Raw genomic sequence first — 17,919 nt, forward strand, 5'->3', positions numbered from 1 at the left:
CCCCCTTAAAAGGTCAACTCCTCTAACCATTTTGAGGAGTCTGGACATGTTCTGACACAGATCCTCCCTGTAGGATTCAGATTCTTTCTCATGAAAAGGAAATTACGCAACACTTGTGTTCAGTCATATCCTGGGTCATCTGTTTTCTGTCCAGGGCTGAAGTGACTCACCCAACATGTTTTTTATTTATTATTTTTATTTTATTTCATCTTGTCACATTTTATTTCTTATTTTTTATTCCATTTTATTTATCTTGTATTATTATAGTTCCATTATTTCTTTGCCTGCTTATTTCATATTTAATTGTATTTTCTGAGACTTTAATCTATGTTTGGATGAGTCTCAGTGGTCTCCATGGCCTTTTTACCTTCTGATTGTCAGTGATCGAGTGTTAACATTTGAGATGGATTCAGTTCTCGTCGTGAGTGAACACGTTTGGTTTCAGCACCTGAAGGTAAACATTCGCATTCACAGGATTTTTATGTCCACAACAAAACAGCTGCTGTCAAACTGAGACAAACCCAAAGTAATTATAGCATCCGGTGACTTCTCTGCCTGAGGGCATCACAGACAAATGCTGAAAGGGTTTGACTGTCATTCTCAAAGCCTTCATAGAAATAAAGCTATAATTAGAAGCATTAGAAGTCATCACAGGACCATCAGCACCTGGTGAATCTTGTTTACCATCTTTAACTGATCGTTTAATACTCCTAACACTCCTCACATCCACATGCAGCATGCCACACTGATTCCAATGGAGCGCTGTGTAAATCAACGGATCTCTACGGTTACAGTTCCATTTGCAGTAATGGAAGCTTGAGTGAAACATCATGGCTGAAGCGGGCGGCACATTGTGCCCTGGTCCACCTGCGGGCTGGTGACAGGGCTATACAGCGAGGCCTCACAGGTGAATAATGGCCTCCTTTCATGTGCACGATTGATTGGAGATCAGACCAGTGTGGATTTCAGGGATCAGATTGGACAGCTTCACTTCACAGCCGATCAAGCATGGCCACGAGTAACACAGCTACACTGACGGATCAAGGGGCCCGGAGCACAGCGGCCTGCTACAATGGCCCCCTGAACGCCGTTTGCTTATGAGGTGATTACATCTCATCTCTGGAGGGGATGTTGAATGAAATGGATGAATTAAGCGGCTTTATTGATTAGAGGAAAGATGAACTTCATTGTTTACCGACTCCCTTCAAGCTATCTCATACTGTTTACATGTTTTGATGAATGGAATGGACCTCAATCATCTTTGCTTCGTTCATTTTGAGAAGCGCGGTACAAATGGAGACCCAACGCCTATCTTGCAACTGAATTCATGACACAAATCCTCCACTAGATGGCTCCCCTGAGTCACAGGCCCGGATCTTTACTCTGCAGCCACATTTTCACTCTTCCCATTACAAATCCTCTTTCCTGGGGTTTGATCAGTGATGCGTTCAAGGACAGATGCACTTGCAAATATTTCTCTCTAAAATCTGTTATATGTCACATTTTCCAGAATAAATACCAACAACAACTGGTATTAATAGAAACCTTTCCTCGCCTTGTGTTTCCTGTGTAGATTTCCCTTTGTGCTGTGTCAGAGGAAATGTCCGCTTCCTCCTGCTCTCTGCTCTACATGTGCGTTCCTGTCGCAACTGTCTGCTGCCTGTGTTGCATCAGTGAAAAAGGAAAATAAGAGAGAATCTCGTGAAGTAATTTCCCTTCATGAAATAAAACTCTTGTATTTTGTTACTTTGGAGGTTTACGCTGAATGTTTGATTGCGCAATAGAAAACGTATACAGTGACATAACGCATCTTCTCCTTTCTACTGCCTGGATCCTTATCTTTTATGTGTTACACTTGTTGTGGGAAATTACTTTCTGAGGTAAATGTTAAAATTAAAAGTTCCAAATCCAGATGTAACATATTGGGATTCTCTCAAAACCCATCTATAATCAATACATGATCAGAATTTTTGATTTCCTTTATTTTTACTCTTCAGTTAAACCAATATGAAAATAAACAGTATATAGCCTTATTATGTGTTGTGCTTGTAAAACAATGGGACCGAATGAATCTGTAATTCAAGCTACATACCATTACATCATCCTCATATCAATCAGTGTTACCAGTTACACGAATACTTTGAATCAAGCCCTTAAGTAATTGTGTAAGTTTCATTGGAAATCTCTCAGAATGAGTGGTGGGGAATTCCGAGAAGTTGGAGTAAGTATATATATATGTCCTCCATCAATCATGGCTGTGTGTTCACTTTCAGGTCAAACTTTAATACATTCCTCTGGACAGGCCAATGGACATCCTGATTGGTGAGTAATGAGGTCATGCATGCAGAGCGCCGCTTGGCGACCGACCGGCAGAGCGCTGAGGGAGTTGAAGGTTTAGAGCCGAGACGTGTTCGGACTGTGAAGCAGGTGGAACTTTAGGGCTGATCGGATTTTACGCACGGATCGCTTTTACGCACGGAGGTTGGGAGTGTTTACAGCAGAGCGGCTGGTTAATCATTACTGTATATCTTATCTGTATGTGTGTGTGTGTGTGTGTGTGTGTGTGTGTGTATTCAATCTAAGAGCTGCAGATACTTCTGGCGGAGGTTTCATGTTACAAACAGATTTATGAACTCATGAACTTCAGCTATTTTAGCTTGAGGGGAGAGCGGATCAGAGATAGAGACGGAGGGACAGAGACAGATAGAGACAGACAGAGGGGCTTCGTTCAGCCCCTGCACTGTGCACCAGGCTCGACGCTCACTTACTCACCCTTGCTCTTCTTCCTCTTCTCCAGCTCTTCTCCTTCCAATGGCCACCTTCGTCCGCGGCGCGCCTCTTCCGGAGCTCCGCACCGGAGGTGCCGCGGTCACCGAGGACGCGCACTTCCAGGAGTTGGCGCTGAGGAGCGCCAGCTTGGTCCAGAAGATCCTGATCTCCATTCCAGACACGCACAAGTCCTGCATTCACACAGAGGTAAGATGCGCCATTCGGGTATAGATGAGCTCATGTTTGACTGCGTGTGGTTCATCCGCGGGGGAGCAGGACCGCTGGGAATGAGAGACAAACGTTCAGAATATCTCCCGTCTGTGGAATCAAAGCTGCATTTGTAACTTGGGACATGTGTGATCGAACTGTTTACCTTAGTTACCAGTGTGAGTGTGTATATTTACAATAATACACTTAATTCCTTTTCATATGTGAAGTATAAGGCTAAGTTGCAATCCTCCAAAAATGGGAGGATTGGTATTACTTATTGTGCAGTGAATTCCTGAATTCCTCATCCGTCTCAATATCCTGTGGTTTCATCAGCAGCAGTAATACTTCACCATAGTGAATCCTTTGTGTTGCATCCTCTAACAACTTCCTTCTCTTTGAAACAGACTTTTCAACTCAACTCAACTGAGAATGCGAAGCTGACGATGATGATGGAGAGCATCGGCATCCCCTCTGCCCCTGTGCTCAACGTGGTGTCGGACACCGTCACCGCGGAGACCAGCTTGAGGAGAATGCTGGAGGGCCTCCAGCTGCACAGGTCCCTGCTGAGCTCCATCATGCCTCGGCTCAACGGCAAAGACAAAGTGACTGAACTCCTGGCTGACATCAGAGACCTTCTGATTCAGATTCCTAAGGTAACAGAACAATTGAATAGATCTTGGTTGCACAGGATTCACGTCTGACACGGTTCTTACAGCTGAATCTGCTTTGTGCGTCCTCCTCCAGATGTTGAGAACGACCCAGACGGAACCCGTGGTGCTGCCGAGCCCGGCCTCGGTGACCCTGAGCCTCCCGGGGGAATACGAGGTGCAGGTGGCGGCCCACCTCACGCTGGTGCAGCTCCAGGCCTTTGCCCGGGACATGGTCCGATCCCTCCGCAGCATGGAGCAGAGCGACGAGGACGAGACGGCCACGCCATGACAGCACAGCCAGCGTCTGGGCTGGAGCACAAAACATTACCTCATCCTGCCAACTTTTGCATGGCGTCTTATTTATTACTAAGATTATTTAATATTTGTATTTATGTATTTATGTATTTATTTATTACTAGAGAACTTTATTGTGATAGAGGGCTGCTTTTTGCTTTCCTTCCTTTGGTGTAACTTCTCATCTCTTGTCCAGTTGTGCCAAGGTTCATGTAAACTGCAGCTAATATGGAGACATTATTTAAAAAAAATGCCAATTATTTTTATAGGAATCTTATTTGTAACGTCTATTATTATATTCTATTTTTTTGATCATGCTTTCAATAAAGAAAAAAACATTTCCCTCAAAAGTGAATCGCTTCTCCTTTTTTAGTGAATAAGCACAACATCACACACACACACACACACGCGCCATATGACACGAGCACAACCTGCTGCTGCTGCTTCCTCTCAGCAAGGTTTTCCTAAAATTCCACTCAAGCCGATGTTGTGGTAAATCAGTGTAACACGAGGTGAGATGGAGGCGCTTGTGCCGGCTTTTTCTGCCTACACCACAGACAGGTTTGCTTGAGGAAGTGTCGCAAGGGGCGGGTGACTGGGTGGCGTTGGCATCATGTAGTACAGCGTCACTAAACATGGGACCATTCAAATGACTGTCAGGTCTGATGTCACTGCCCTGCTATTAGTCAGATTTACACTTCTATTGTTGTTGTTGCTATGCGTCTCTATGTCTCTCTCTCTCTCTCTCGCTCACCTTTCTCTATCTTTCTTCCTGTGAGAGGGGAATGTATCCTTGCCGCTGAAGTGAACTGTAATTCTTCAATGTTACCTGTTGATCCTCAAAGTGGGTTTATTTTTCTTAAAAATGTATTTACAATTTTTGTATAAGTCTGAAAAACAACATTAAGAAAACAGTGACATGAACACAAAGAGGTTTGCTTTCCAATAACGCAAGATCAGATTCAACCAATGATCCCAGACCCTGGATGGTGTGTGAGTCCGCGTGTTGACTCTCCTGCTGACGGCCAGCAGGGGGCCGACGGGGGCCGACGGGGGCCACAAGCTCCGGGGTCTACAGAGCTGAGATGGCTTTGGCCGCCACTCTCCTCCCTAGCGGCAGAGTCAGGTCGGTGATGGCCAGGACCACTTTGGGTTTGGCCAGAGCGGGAAGCTTCACCAGCTCTGACACCTGCACGCACACGCACACACACACACACACACACACACACACACACACACACACACACACATCATTACATTACAAATCCTCTTAATCCCTAAAGGTAAACATCTTCACTTCATCCTCCATCTTCCCTCGGCCTCCAGTCTTTGCTCAGAGTGACTTGCACTTTTTGGGGACTGATTAAAATGAAAATGAAAGCAGAAATGTTGCTACAAACTGGAAATGGGCCATCTTCCCAGTCTATAAACTACATGTTTGTTGCTTGTTTCTATGTTGCTGTTGCTGCAGTGTTTAGTGGGCGTTTGTCCTTCATCACAAACTGCTCACTTCCTCCTCCTACTCCCTGTCGTATGAGTTGCTCTTGCCAGAGAACTCGACCTTCTGGATTCCTTCTCTTCTACATTCATCACTCATCCAGATAAAAGCAATCTATCCCTGAAATTGCACAGGCACCTGCAGAACTCCAAACCTTTTCCCGTATCATCCGATGTTAGCCGTCACTCCCTTCCCTCCCCGATCATAACTCACCATGGTGAACGGCATGAACTGCAGGATGCTTCCCCGGCTCCCCTGCTCCAGGCACTGCACACACTCCTCCATGAAGCTCTGGACAAACTGGGTGTGAGGTCCGGCCATTTTAGACCCCAGGATGGAGGAGATGAGGAGGAAGAGGTTGGCTGAGGAGACGGGAACGGGCAGAATGCAGCCACACAGTAAATACAGGAATGTGGGTCGGTTGTTGCAGAGGTATAGAAGCTTTAAAGTGTGTGTTGTTTCCTCGTGGTGCATGGATCCATAAGGGTCCATTCCAATCCCAAGAGTTCATTTATCAGCAGTTAGTAACAATGCTGACTCACTAAACACTGCACAGATAATAAGGATGCAATGAGTGTTGCGTAACGTTGACAGCAGTGTGTGGAAGTTCATCATGCATGGAGGGAGGGAGGGAGGGAGGGAGAGAGGGAGAGAGTTCTCACCCAGGACCCGGTTAAGAGGATCTCGCATGTTGACGGTGTGGAGCTGGGAAGCGGAGAGGGAGCTGCTCATGGATCTGTCTCCTGTGAGAGAGGAGGGAGGGGGGAGAGGAGAGGAGAGCGGGGAGGACAGAGAGCATTGTGTAAGTACAGGCAACCACCTGCGTGCTTTGTCATTCTAGAAGCCAGCAAAAGGAATCTGTTCCTTCTCAAAAAGCCACCGCCATGGGTTCCTTCTCCTGCTGCGATGTCATCATTTTGTTCCTGAGAAATCTTCTTCAGTTTGACAGTCAGACTTCACTGACAACAGGTTTAGAGGTTATTCAATCTTGTTCTCAGTATTAGTATTATAAGTCAACCATGTGTCTCTTTCTGAATGATCTTCTTGTAATCAACAAAATCAAACACATCATCCATTTACAACCAAACATCACACCGGTGCTTTTGGTTTCACTTGTGACCTCAGCTGTCATAATAATAGGGACGTCCTCCCTCACATGGAGCAGTGTGAGGAGTTTCTATATGAGGCTACAGGTGCAGATCACTTGACTTGCATCAATACTGTAAATTCTAAGTTTCAATTTCAGTCTAAATACACCGAGCAAACCCTGAATGATGCAACACAGCTATCCTCACCACAGCTGTGGAAACTTCTGGATTCCTGAGCAGATTTCAGATCTCTCATATCCTCAGTTAACATGAGAGCGGATGAAGAAACAAACAAACGTCCACTGTCCTCCAAATACCTTTCGTTGAGTGCTGAAGTTTTCAGGTTTAACTTCAGATGATAAAAACGTGCAGAGCTCAAGTTAGAACGTGCTGACGGGTAAACACAGCAGGTAATTACAGATGCTACACCCGACTCCGGCTTGTCTGAGCTTATTTACCCTTTTCTTACTCATCAAAATATCCTTACAAGAGTGAACATGCTTGGAAGAAGGATTTGACAGAATCCTGTTTGCTTCCAAACCCTCCTGGCATTTTGCATTATCTCCGAGGTCAAAGGTCACAGGCGGCGTCGTGTCACATCACATCACTGACCTGGACTGGACAGGGCGACGGGCTCGTCCTCGTTTGAGCTCAGCAGGCGCATGAGTTTAGAGGGCTGAGTGTCGTCCAGGGGGAAGAGGCTGTTGTAGTCCTGAGGACGAGCAGGGAGAAACTAAGTGACTGATGTCTGCACCCTATACGTGTTTATAAATGATGGGATGCTTGTGTTACCTCGATGTCCTCTCGCTGCCTTTTGCGTTGGCGAGCTGAGAACGGGCCTTTGTGGTGAGAGGAGTAGGAACTGAGCGCACACCACACGGACAACCTGAGGAAGCAAACAGGACAAACGCATTACAGGAGAGCCGCACGGAAAACCTGCAGGCGAGCAAAGCGGAATAGTCTCTCTCTTACTTGGCGAGGGCCTTCCCCGGCGGGTCTGCCAGGCTGTGCCAGTGGGCGGAGTCTGTGAGCAGGTCGGGCAGGATGGTCCCCAGCAGGGTGAGTGTGATCTGCTGGGTGTCCAGGCAGAAGATGCTGTAGAGGAGCTCCACCACGCGACTCGCCCACTCCTGACGAGTCTCCTTCAGCAGCTCCTGAAGAAGACACAGAGCCACATTTACATCCAGCTACTGGTCACCCTGCATACTTCACCACCACTTGTTCCTGAAGCTCACCTTGACCATGTTGTTAGTGAACCAGAAGACCCCTCCCATGTTCAGGAGGCTCTCAAACAGATGCAGAGCCCGGCTGTCCACCCAGCCTTTACGCAGCACCGCCTGGAACTGCTTGCTGAGGGCCGTGTGGATGGGCTCCTTGGCCGGCAGCAGGTTGCGGTAGGGGATGGGCTCCTGGCCCTCCACCGGGGGCCGCAGAGTCGCCGCCGTCTGTTGGAAGACGTCGGCGCACATGTGCTCCATGATGGAGCTCATGATCACCACCCTGTTTAAAGGAGGGGAGGACAGGGAGACAGGGATGTTGTGGGGAAGATGGACCTTCTGTTTGATGCACTAGCGGCTGTGGTGTAAGTACAGTGTGTGCTCCCTGTCTTTGTACCGTTCAGTGTAAAACTGCAGCGTGTTCTCCCCGAACAGCGGCGTGACGAGCTGTCGGATCATAGTCTGAGGCTTCTCCCGCTCGTCCCGCCCCAGCATCCTCACGTGGGCCACCAGCCAGGCCACCGCACAGATGGCCATGCTGCACACCTTCCCCTTAATGTTGTCTGTGATCTTCTGCACTCAAGAGAAATGGAGACGGACAGATAGTTTAGACCAGCAGGGAAAGGGGAAGGATGCGGTCTGGGGCATCAGAGGATATTGGACATGCTTGGGTAGGGAAAGTGAACTGTGACGTAGACATTACGTCTTTCCTCAGCACCATGATGTGTAAACCTGAGTGGAAAGGGGAAATGACAGTAAATAGACCAAATATGCACAACTTGGGCACGGAATCTCTGTTGCAAGTGGTTAAGCGGATATTTGTCATCTTCCGTCGTCACTATCACTTTAGTCATGAGTCAGGAGGAAGGAAGGGGAATCTGCACAGCATTGCAGCGGTCGGGGAGGCTTCATGTGACATCACACGCCATCCACACCAATAACGCCCCAGCCTTTTCTAAGAATAGGGAAGATGAGGGGGAAAAGAAGAAAAGGCCGTGACAAACCTGCACCGCCTCCACCGACAGGACGCCATTCTCCCACGCGTTCAGGACCTCCAGAATGGCCGCTGGGGTGCTCAGGCAGATTTCGTGCCATTTCACCTGACTGGCAGAGCAAAGAAAGCACAAGTTTGAAAACCGTAACGCTTTGGAAAACAGTCGGCAGTAACACGGCGTCCACATGCAACATACACCAGCTTCATCTCTGACGAGTTGTTCAGCAGGGTCACCAGGCTCTCCACTTTGCCCGGCTCGGGTCTGAAGCAGGGGTGGTCCGGGTTCAGGGTCTTGCCTTCCTCCGGCATGCACGTCTGCAGCCAGGTTTCGAAGAAGGGCGTCTCTCCAGAGGGGCTGGGGTCTGACAGGATCACCTGGAGGAACGGGGGACACCAGTTCTAACTGAACCGACCTCGCGTGTGTGAGCTTAGGAACATTTGACCTCTGACCTTAACATGAACTGACCTCTGAGCCGTACGTCTGCACCACGTGGCAGAGCATGAGGAAGGAGATGTCGAAGAGAAGCGCCCGCACCGAGGCCGACTTGGCTAAAAGGAGAGGAGGGAAGGGGGAAAACCCTTAGTGTTTAGACTTAATTACTTCAATGTCAACACTGACAGAAATTCCCAGCCAATCCCGTGTTCGGACTCACATCCTTCGCCGCTGATGTGCTTGGGAAACTCATTGAGCCTGTAAGACACAAAAACAACACTGAGTGAAAGATCCACTCTCTGATCCGCCTGGAGTTCCCAGCTGGATCAACATGCTGGTTGGCGTGTTGCCTGTCTCAGAGGTCATCAGTTTGCCTTCTGTCCCTTAAACCCCCCTCCACTCACTTGATGAACTTCCGGGCGAATGACTTGAGTTTCCCAGTGGCGGCGGCTGCTGCCAGGAGCAAATCCAGGCTCTTCCCAGACAGCATGTGTCCCAGGACCCCTAGAAGGCCCTCGGGGGACTTGGAGTGGTCTGCGTCTACCGTCTAGAGAAGGAGAGAGGAAGAGTTACACCACATGTGCTTGTTTCCCTGGAATGGCCACGGTGCTGCTGTGAGCCCTGTGAACCACCTTCAGCCCAACATCATTAGAATCATGTCCGTATCTCCTTAAATGGCAGGACGCTGGTACGTACAGCAGGGCTGAGATCAGGTTAAAGAGCTTTCTTCACCTTGAGGATGTTTGTGACCGTGGGCTCTGCTCTTAAGATGAGACCTGGGTTGGGCTGGATGTTGGCATTTTCTGCTGTCTTTGGCCTCGGGGTGAACTCCCTGTCCTCCGCCGTGAACAAAGTGTGCAGGGGAAGAGGGGACAGAGGGGACGGAGGCGACCGAGGCAACCGGGGAGCAGAGGAGGGAGGGAGAGGAGGGCAGGACGGGAGTAAAACAAAGTGAACACGTCAGGATCAAAGCCTTGGAGCAGGACATGGGTATGAGCTTGATTCTGTCCTTTTTTTCGCAGGACGCAGGATGTCCCCTGTCACGGTGTGGGACAGGAACCTGTACCGTTTAGCTGTGAGCGTGGTCGTACTGGCGTCGGACAGCAGGCCCAGTTTGTTACACTCCTGGAGCAGCATGCCCAGACAGTCGCAGCTATGCAAAAGAAGGACGGGGCAAAGTTCAACACCTTTCAAAGTATCTCTCTACATTTGCACGTCCAACAATGTCATCACAGCTGAACACTCACTTGCATCTCTGGTCGGCTTTGTCCAGCAGCGGCGTGAGCTTTAGTAAGTACTGGAAGGCGATGCTCACGTCCTCAGTGAAGTCCTGGAACACATATTGACTCTAACGGGTCATCATATTGTCTGCGCATCTTACAACAATGATTATGCGTGCGTTTATTTGACTTTTCTTAGTGTTCTACCTGTCCTTTGTCTCCCTGAGGGTATTTCTTTAATCTGAGCAGAACTTGTGGGATCTAGAATGAAGAAAAGGAATAGTTAAGATTAATATTGTAATATATCAACAAAGAGAGTAACTGAAATGACGCTGAGTCCATACAATCGTTCTTTTAGTAGGCAGGAAGTTTACATAGCAAACTGAGTGTGATCAACTCCAAGCTTACCTTCAGAAATGTGAAGGCGGTCCATTTGAGCTCCTCGGTGCCCTCTGGTGACTCGATGAGGCCGGTGAAACAGGCTTTCCAGATCTCCAGGACAAAGAGAGGAGCAGGAATATGCTGGGGATGACAGGGAAATAAAACCATGACATCTCTCGACAGGTTACTCAGGGACGCGATGAAGGCTTAACCGATGATTCACCTGCATCCTCTTGATCATCATCAGCTGCTCCACCAGAGGCTGTGTCTCCCCCGTTAGATTCATGGTCCCCTCCAGCATGATGAAGGCATGGACCGAGGGGAAGGAGACGTGGGCTGCAGGGTCACACTGCACCGCCAGCATCGTGGGAATACTGAAGCCATGAGTAAGAAGTTAGAATCCCGCCCAGGATCAACACGCCCAGCAGCTTTGCATCATTCAGACATCCTCACCCTTTCACCAGAGACAAGCTCTCCTCCAGCTTCGTCCTCAGCGTCTGATGAGAAACACTGGCCAGGTTCTCCGTCACTCTCAGCACCGCCTGTTCCACGTTGCTCCAGGAGCCTGCAGGAGGAGAAAACCAGCAGACACTCGGCATTAGAATCTCTTTAACCACTCCTACACACACACCTGACGAATCCCAGTACCTTGATCTTCTAGCCGTGCGATGTGGACCAGGGCTCTGTTCTTGGTGCTGCTCATCAGGATGTGCAGCCTCTCCTGGCAGGCCCTCAGGCTGCCCTCTGTGCCGGCCGACGGACCCATTTCCCTCAGACGCTCACAGTACCAAGCGCAGCCCTGCAGCAGCCACACCACCACACCCAGCAGAGCCCGACACATGCCGATGCATTCCTCAGCTTTACCGTGGCAACTAGAGGCCAGAGTAGCAAATGGGGTTCATTAGCGAGGTGATTAGTGATGAAATTGGAAGAACACAGAGAAGGAAATTGGTCTTGGGCAAACATATGTGACTTACCTGAGCAGATGGCAGAACATGTCCATGATCTCCAACAGTGACTTCACACACAGCCCCCGGGAGAAATCATCAAACTAGTTTTTAGGAGGAAATAGAGACATTAAATCATCATTTAAACTCTCATAACGTGGAGAAAGAGTTCATTTAAGACTGTTGTGAGAGCTGAACTGACCTTACTGATGGCTGTGAGCACGCTGGAGTAAGACACCATCTGTGGAGGAGGGAGAGGACCACGTTAAGAAGAAGAACAAGAAGAAGAAGAAGAAGAAGAACAACAACAACAACAACATAATGCAAATCACACACACATCTGAAATTGAGGGGTTCGGTGCCTTGCTTGCCTCTGCAGTGCCCTGGAGGCAAACTGGCAACTCTTCGGCTGCGAGCTGCCTTTGCAGTTTATCAGCGTCATGATTTCTTACCTGTGAACTTATGGCGTATTTAAGGTAGGACAGGATGAGAGGGTTAGGAGATGGACCAATCAGAGCCTGCTCCATGAGGGCCTCTGCAACACATACACACACCGTTTACAATCAACAACAGGACCAACAGGTAACGGGGTCGGATTCTGTCATTGTCTGGGGGCTGTGACCTCTGACCTGCCAGGTTCAGGTAGTCCCATGTCGCTCCTTTGGGGAAGTTCTTCTTGATGTTTATAGCCCACTGATGGTCGCTCCAGCGCTCCTTCCATGCCTGCAGAATGGCTTGTTTCAGGTTGACCACCTTCATCCTGGTATGAACGAATACACACGAGTATGAAAAAGTAAAGAATTGTCTAATTTACTCCGTAGTTCTTAAAGCTACTTTCCATCGCGTATCATTCATTGAAACCGATTGTCAATTGGCTATCCGGCTAATGTTAGCAGCGGAGTTCATTCGCTGATGAATTAAGATAGACTTGAAAAAAAAATTAGAAAATGCGATAATGTTTGTCACACTGCGTCACCGTCAACTCGTCGTCATCTTACCTGACGATTTTAGTACGTCAAAACAGAAGAAATGTTTTGTTTTTGGAGTAGCTAATTCACAATGAAAGCGCTGCCATCTTTGTTGTAAAGGTCCCAAGCGCCCATTGGCTATTGTTCTGGACGTGGTAGTATTCCCTCCGCTGATTGGCTGGAGAGAACTCAAGCGTAAAGTTATCAGTAATGACTAAGCAAAACCGCTAGATGACGATGTTGTCACATCTATATTCAGGGTAAGCAGCAAATGAGCCCACGGAATAACTTTAAAAACAAAGCGATTCAAGCTAGATAATATAATTAAGCTAATAAGTGCAGGTGGGTATAGTTATATTTTGGTCTTCACAGTTTATTGTGTATCCGCTGATGTCATTTTTTTGGTTTGTTGCCCCTTACATCTGTTTTGGTGAGTTTTTGGTATATTATGTCACCTCTGCATGCGCAAACTAGGCTTAAGAAGTTTGATTAGTTTAACTATTAAGATCCAAGCCTTTGTTGTAGATATTCTTGTTTTGTTTGTAACAACATAACTCCAGTTCCGATGACACTGGACAAGGTTTATCCAAGGTTCTTCAAAGTCTGTTCAAACGACCAAACTAAATTGGTCAAACATACCAAAAAAATAGTTTCTTCCAACAGAAGCTACTTAAACGAACAGAATTGATGTCATCCTATAAAACACGAGAGTTACAACAATAGAGTCTAGCTCATCTTTGGCTCATAGGTTTGGGAAGAGCTGAAAGACGCCTGGGGGCCAAATCAGGTGAGAGGGTCAGGGTGCTGCTGAAGTGGTTCAAAGCCACAGTTATGGATAGCAGCCAGGAGTACATAATTACATCCACATTCTCCTAGTTTGTCCTTTCTGTACAACTCGCAGCTCACTGTCTACCTCTGGAATCTGTAAATCCTAATCACTTGGCTCAGAGGAATGCTGAAGCCCGACCTGCGGTGTTGTTACAAACATGCGTCTCCTCTCCACTTTTACAGTGAGGAGGGATACTGTTCTCCCGATCAGAATCAACTAACTGCTTCTGGGAGCAGGAGATCATCGAGTCCACCGCAACAAAGGCCTTCATTCTACGTGACATTAGAGACGCTGCGCCGGCTATAGAGTCTCGCGTCTCTGTCCCGGGACAAAGAGATGCCGGCCAAAGCAGCCAGAGATGACCCAGGCACGCTGGCATCGTCCAGGTAGGCTGAGGCTGGAGGGATGGAGCATCGGATGGGTTGTGGTATGTGTGTGAGGTTATTAGGGGAGACGGATACGGTCTCTTTTGCCTGCCATTGAGCTCTAAATTAGATAATGGTGCTGACAGATTTGAGGCGACCCCTGGGGAGAGCAGAGAGGCTGCAGTTTGCGTCTGTTCTCATGGCTTCACTGTGAGGATGGACCCTGTTCATGTCCTCTCTGCTCTCTAGCCATTCCTGGAACTACAACATCTAGGGGCGACTCCTCAATGGAATTTGGTTTGTCTCTATATTAACAATAACTTAACGATGTCGTGAAGGCGTATATGTTTTACAGTGAACCTATTCTGTTCCTTCGACATAACCTCTCTGTCTTGCTCTTTCTTTCTGTCCTTCTCTTGAACACATTGAGGGCCTTTGGGCACACAAAGGTAATTACCAAGGGTTGAGGCCCAGGAAATGAGAGTGGCCACCTTACGTCCCCTCAGGTTGTCCATTCATGGTTGCATCATGAATCAGAGTCGACTCCAGGTCTGTACAGTAACAGGAGAGGAGATAAGGAACATGGCGTGTAATGGCAACCTCAGTCCAGTTAGTCCATAGCATTTAGTTTCCATCAGCTACCCGTCGTTACTCAACACATTGACCAGTAGGAGTTATCTGACTCACATCGTTCAGTCAAACACAGCCCAATATTTGCTCAACAGAACTCCACTTCAAACCCGTGAGTCATAAACCTTTGTGATGCGGTTTAAGTGACGACAAGCTGAGATGGTGACAAACACCGGCAACCAATAACCTGTAGGTGTCCCAGTGTGTTCCTATAGGCTCAGTTAGTGTTGGCTTGATTGTTTGACCTGGATGACCTTGGATGGATCGATTTAAATGATTAAATGTTACAGGACTTTGCCTCCATTTTCAGTACTTGAGCTCAATCCAGTCACTTTATACACTCGTCCTATATTCTGTGTTTACATTGTTCTGGCTACCGTCCCTTTAATCATACATCATGCGCAAACACAAACACACACACATACACACACACACAAACTAGTCCCCACTAATCTTCATAACATATCATCTTCATTTCCCTGTACAGTCTGAATTCTGTGATGATGACTCTTATTGACCTTCATTCACAATGCAGAAATGATGAGGTCATCCATTCCCCCGTCCTATAATTCCACTATATATTTCCTTATTATTATACATACATACCAGGCGCCTTTGAAGAAGATTATATCCCTGCCGAAGAATAGAAGTCTCCTGAACAAAGACTAGTTTTGATCCAGTGGCACCATCACAATAACTAATAAGGAGTGCTGTTAGCAGTGAAAGTGGAAGCCAGAGAGCCACTTACGACTTGACACTGAGCTTTATATAGCTCCTTCAACATGATTTCCACTCATTTCTCTGTCATCAAGAGACCCGGGCTACAGGGAGTCAGTTCCTGTGTTAATTATAACGAGAGTGTATAGGCTGGCTGGCAGGCACGGAACGCGGCGAGCCACTTCCTTGCATCCTTTCACGTCCCCGCCTCTGGTTCCAGGAGTCTTTTAGAAGGTGTAACAGCGAGCGAAAAAGTGTGAGAGTGTTAGACCCCAGCTGGTCCAATCAAGTGTTCCCTGGGTGTCGCAGAGGGGTCGCTCTCACGGGATCGTGCTGTTGCATAATTTAGGCCAAATATCAGGGATGACGTAAGAGAGAAGAGGCAGAATCTTTTCGGGGAACGTTTAGAAAGAGACGCAAATATTGAACTATATTGTTTTACGTTCACCTCTGTGTGTATGTAGGCTTGTACTACAACGACTAAATGAGTGATCAGGAGGAATCAGCTGTGTGTGTGTGTGTGTGTGTGTGTGTGTGTTTGTCTTTATGGTTCACCAGCTGTGGGATTTCTTTTTTTCCATCCAGCAAGAAGAAGTTACGTGGCAACAGCCTGCATGTCGTAATGAATAGCTTTTATTTGCAGGAGGCACTTGTAGCTCCGGGTTACAGACGACTGTGAGCAGATCAGCATTGAGTTTCAGTCAGTAGGAGAAACAATCACTGTCAGGCAAACAGCTTCCCATGCTGGAGCCTCGTCTGCTAGACAGACATCAGTCCAGTGGATCTGCAGAGACGAGATGCTAGGAACCATTCCGTTCTACCTGCAGAGAATTAGACAAGTAACTGAGGTCATAGTGGGATCATCCCATCTGTATGACATGTGTTTGGGATTACGGTGCCGTCAGCTCAGTTGCCGGGTAGTTTATCCCTACATGGACTTCATTATCCAGGACTTCTTGATGTCTAATCCTAACACGGCTGCACAAGTTTGGTGTCTATCTCTCAAAAATGGTTAGGGTTACAGCATTGTCGTTGAGTGAAATGGAATTCTTCAGGTCCGTAACGTGAAGATACGCGTGATCGGGAAAAGGGAGGGATTGAAGCTGGAAGGCCTCGTCCACCTGCATGTCCACATATGCTCATTAACACTGTCCACCACTAATCCTCAAATCCTCACTTCTGCTTTATGTGCCATGCCAAACCACACAAAGCCCGACACACACACACACACACGGGCCGACCCCTATTATGTAACCACAGTTGGCGAATGCTGCGAGCGTGGCCTCGGTGATCTCAGTGTCAGAGCCTCCGGACTCCAGCAGCCTGAGCTCAGCACAACCCAGTGACCGGCGTGTTAATCCTACATCTGTCACTCACTGGGGCTGATCTAATCTCCCCAAACCTGAATCATTTACAAAGAACGGATGGCCCGGAGATCGCGTGTAAAGAGTTTGGGATTATTCCTCATGAGTTTGGTGGTGCTGGTGAGGAAGCAGGATAGTTGCGTAACAGCCGTGTTACTTTCAGCTGTTTCCTATATGTACATAGACGTAAACATGGATGTTTTAGATGTTTTAGATGTTTCATGCAAGTTTTTGTGGTATCCTTTTCGCCACATTCAAATGGGAGGAGCTTGGATCATTCTGCAACCTATAAATACATGTTAAGTGACCTAGTATCACTTTAAACATGGGAAAATAACTTTGTAGTTGTAGCCTAATAGGAAGTCAACCCTGTATTGTTGACATAGTGCTCTATTTTGATGCATAAGTAACCTCAAGAACACGATTTCCTGTTCCAAACAATAATTGACCAAAGACACCTAAGCAGTTTTTGTGCAACAATGCCGTTTCATCTCTGTCTCTTCCCTCTGAGGTGGTAGAATAATATTGATCCCTCTGATGTCAGGCCCTCATTGAGCTGTGAAAGTGGGCTGCAGGCCTCTTCCTCCTCCTCCTGCTCCTCCTCCTCTTCCTCCTCCTCCTCCTCAGCTCCGCGGGGCCAAAAGGCCTCCCGGCCCCGCTGGTTGTTTGTGTGTCACGGTGATTAATTGATGAACCTTCTTGAATAATTGGCCCGGGCCCAGGGAGTCATCTGACTGCGGTGACACAACTCTTGATCTCTTGCTCTCGACACCTCCTCACAGTGACCTTTGACCCCACCTGCCGCTTAATCCATCGATAAGTCAGGATGCGCCCGAGTTTGCATTGGATTCTTATTTCAATACAATCCAGACCACACAGGTACAAAAATAGGAAAAGAAATCAAAACAAAGAGGTTTTCTTTCACAGTTAGATTTTTAATTGAATAATTTAAATGACTATGAATTATGCATTAAAATTAAAAAGCCCAGTCGACATTTTGCTGGACATAGGAAGACTTCTACAGAGGTCAAAGGTGTTTCCAATCATCCCTTTAAGAGAAATACCTGTTTAATCATGAGCTTCTGTGCTGAAACCAATCAACAGAAATTAAATAGCAAAATTCATTTTTCTGCCTCTCATTAGTGATTTTATTGTATAATTCTGATAAAAACAGATAAATATCCATCATTGTATTCTATCAAAAGGAACTTTGTATAAAAATAAGCAGATTTGTTATAGTTTCTCTATGTTGCTATGCTGGTTTGCACTAAAAACCTTTTTTGTACACTTTTAAGATTTATCTTTAATTCATTTAAGGGCTCAGGTGGACAACATCAAAGCTAAA

General features: G+C 47.2%; 2 protein-coding genes across 4 annotated transcripts; one reads left to right on the forward strand and one right to left on the reverse strand.

Moving 5' to 3' along the window:
- Positions 1 to 2,245: 2,245 nt before the first annotated feature.
- On the forward strand, positions 2,246 to 4,285 carry csf3a (colony stimulating factor 3 (granulocyte) a). Of its 2 annotated transcripts, none has more exons than XM_076152047.1 (4): positions 2,246 to 2,322; positions 2,798 to 2,976; positions 3,384 to 3,632; positions 3,724 to 4,285. In XM_076152047.1, exons 1-4 carry the CDS (start codon positions 2,307 to 2,309, stop codon positions 3,916 to 3,918), a joined length of 639 nt encoding a protein of 212 aa, XP_076008162.1. In that variant the 5' UTR covers positions 2,246 to 2,306; the 3' UTR covers positions 3,919 to 4,285. The 2 variants fall into 2 exon arrangements, with proteins under 2 accessions (XP_076008162.1, XP_076008163.1); XM_076152048.1 differs by lacking the exon at positions 2,246 to 2,322 and adding an exon at positions 2,388 to 2,481.
- Positions 4,286 to 4,756: 471 nt separating this feature from the next.
- On the reverse strand, positions 4,757 to 12,789 carry med24 (mediator complex subunit 24). Of its 2 annotated transcripts, none has more exons than XM_076152300.1 (26): positions 12,700 to 12,789; positions 12,331 to 12,461; positions 12,154 to 12,236; positions 11,904 to 11,942; positions 11,732 to 11,805; positions 11,403 to 11,626; positions 11,208 to 11,319; positions 10,978 to 11,128; positions 10,782 to 10,895; positions 10,581 to 10,634; positions 10,401 to 10,483; positions 10,220 to 10,306; positions 9,886 to 9,985; positions 9,558 to 9,700; positions 9,374 to 9,411; positions 9,187 to 9,269; positions 8,917 to 9,095; positions 8,731 to 8,830; positions 8,124 to 8,299; positions 7,745 to 8,009; positions 7,482 to 7,663; positions 7,302 to 7,395; positions 7,122 to 7,221; positions 6,084 to 6,164; positions 5,635 to 5,783; positions 4,757 to 5,112 (listed from the first exon to the last, which is right to left on the reverse strand). In XM_076152300.1, exons 2-26 carry the CDS (start codon positions 12,458 to 12,460, stop codon positions 4,996 to 4,998), a joined length of 2,958 nt encoding a protein of 985 aa, XP_076008415.1. In that variant the 5' UTR covers position 12,461; positions 12,700 to 12,789; the 3' UTR covers positions 4,757 to 4,995. The 2 variants fall into 2 exon arrangements, with proteins under 2 accessions (XP_076008415.1, XP_076008414.1); XM_076152299.1 differs by having other exon boundaries at positions 10,401 to 10,501.
- Positions 12,790 to 17,919: the final 5,130 nt, after the last annotated feature.

The sequence above is a fragment of the Genypterus blacodes genome, unplaced genomic scaffold (assembly GCF_046128005.1).
Source record: "Genypterus blacodes isolate CSIRO-AG114 ecotype Tasmania unplaced genomic scaffold, CSIRO-AGI_Gbla_v1 ptg000055l_1, whole genome shotgun sequence".
Classification (NCBI taxonomy): Eukaryota; Metazoa; Chordata; class Actinopteri; order Ophidiiformes; family Ophidiidae; genus Genypterus; species Genypterus blacodes.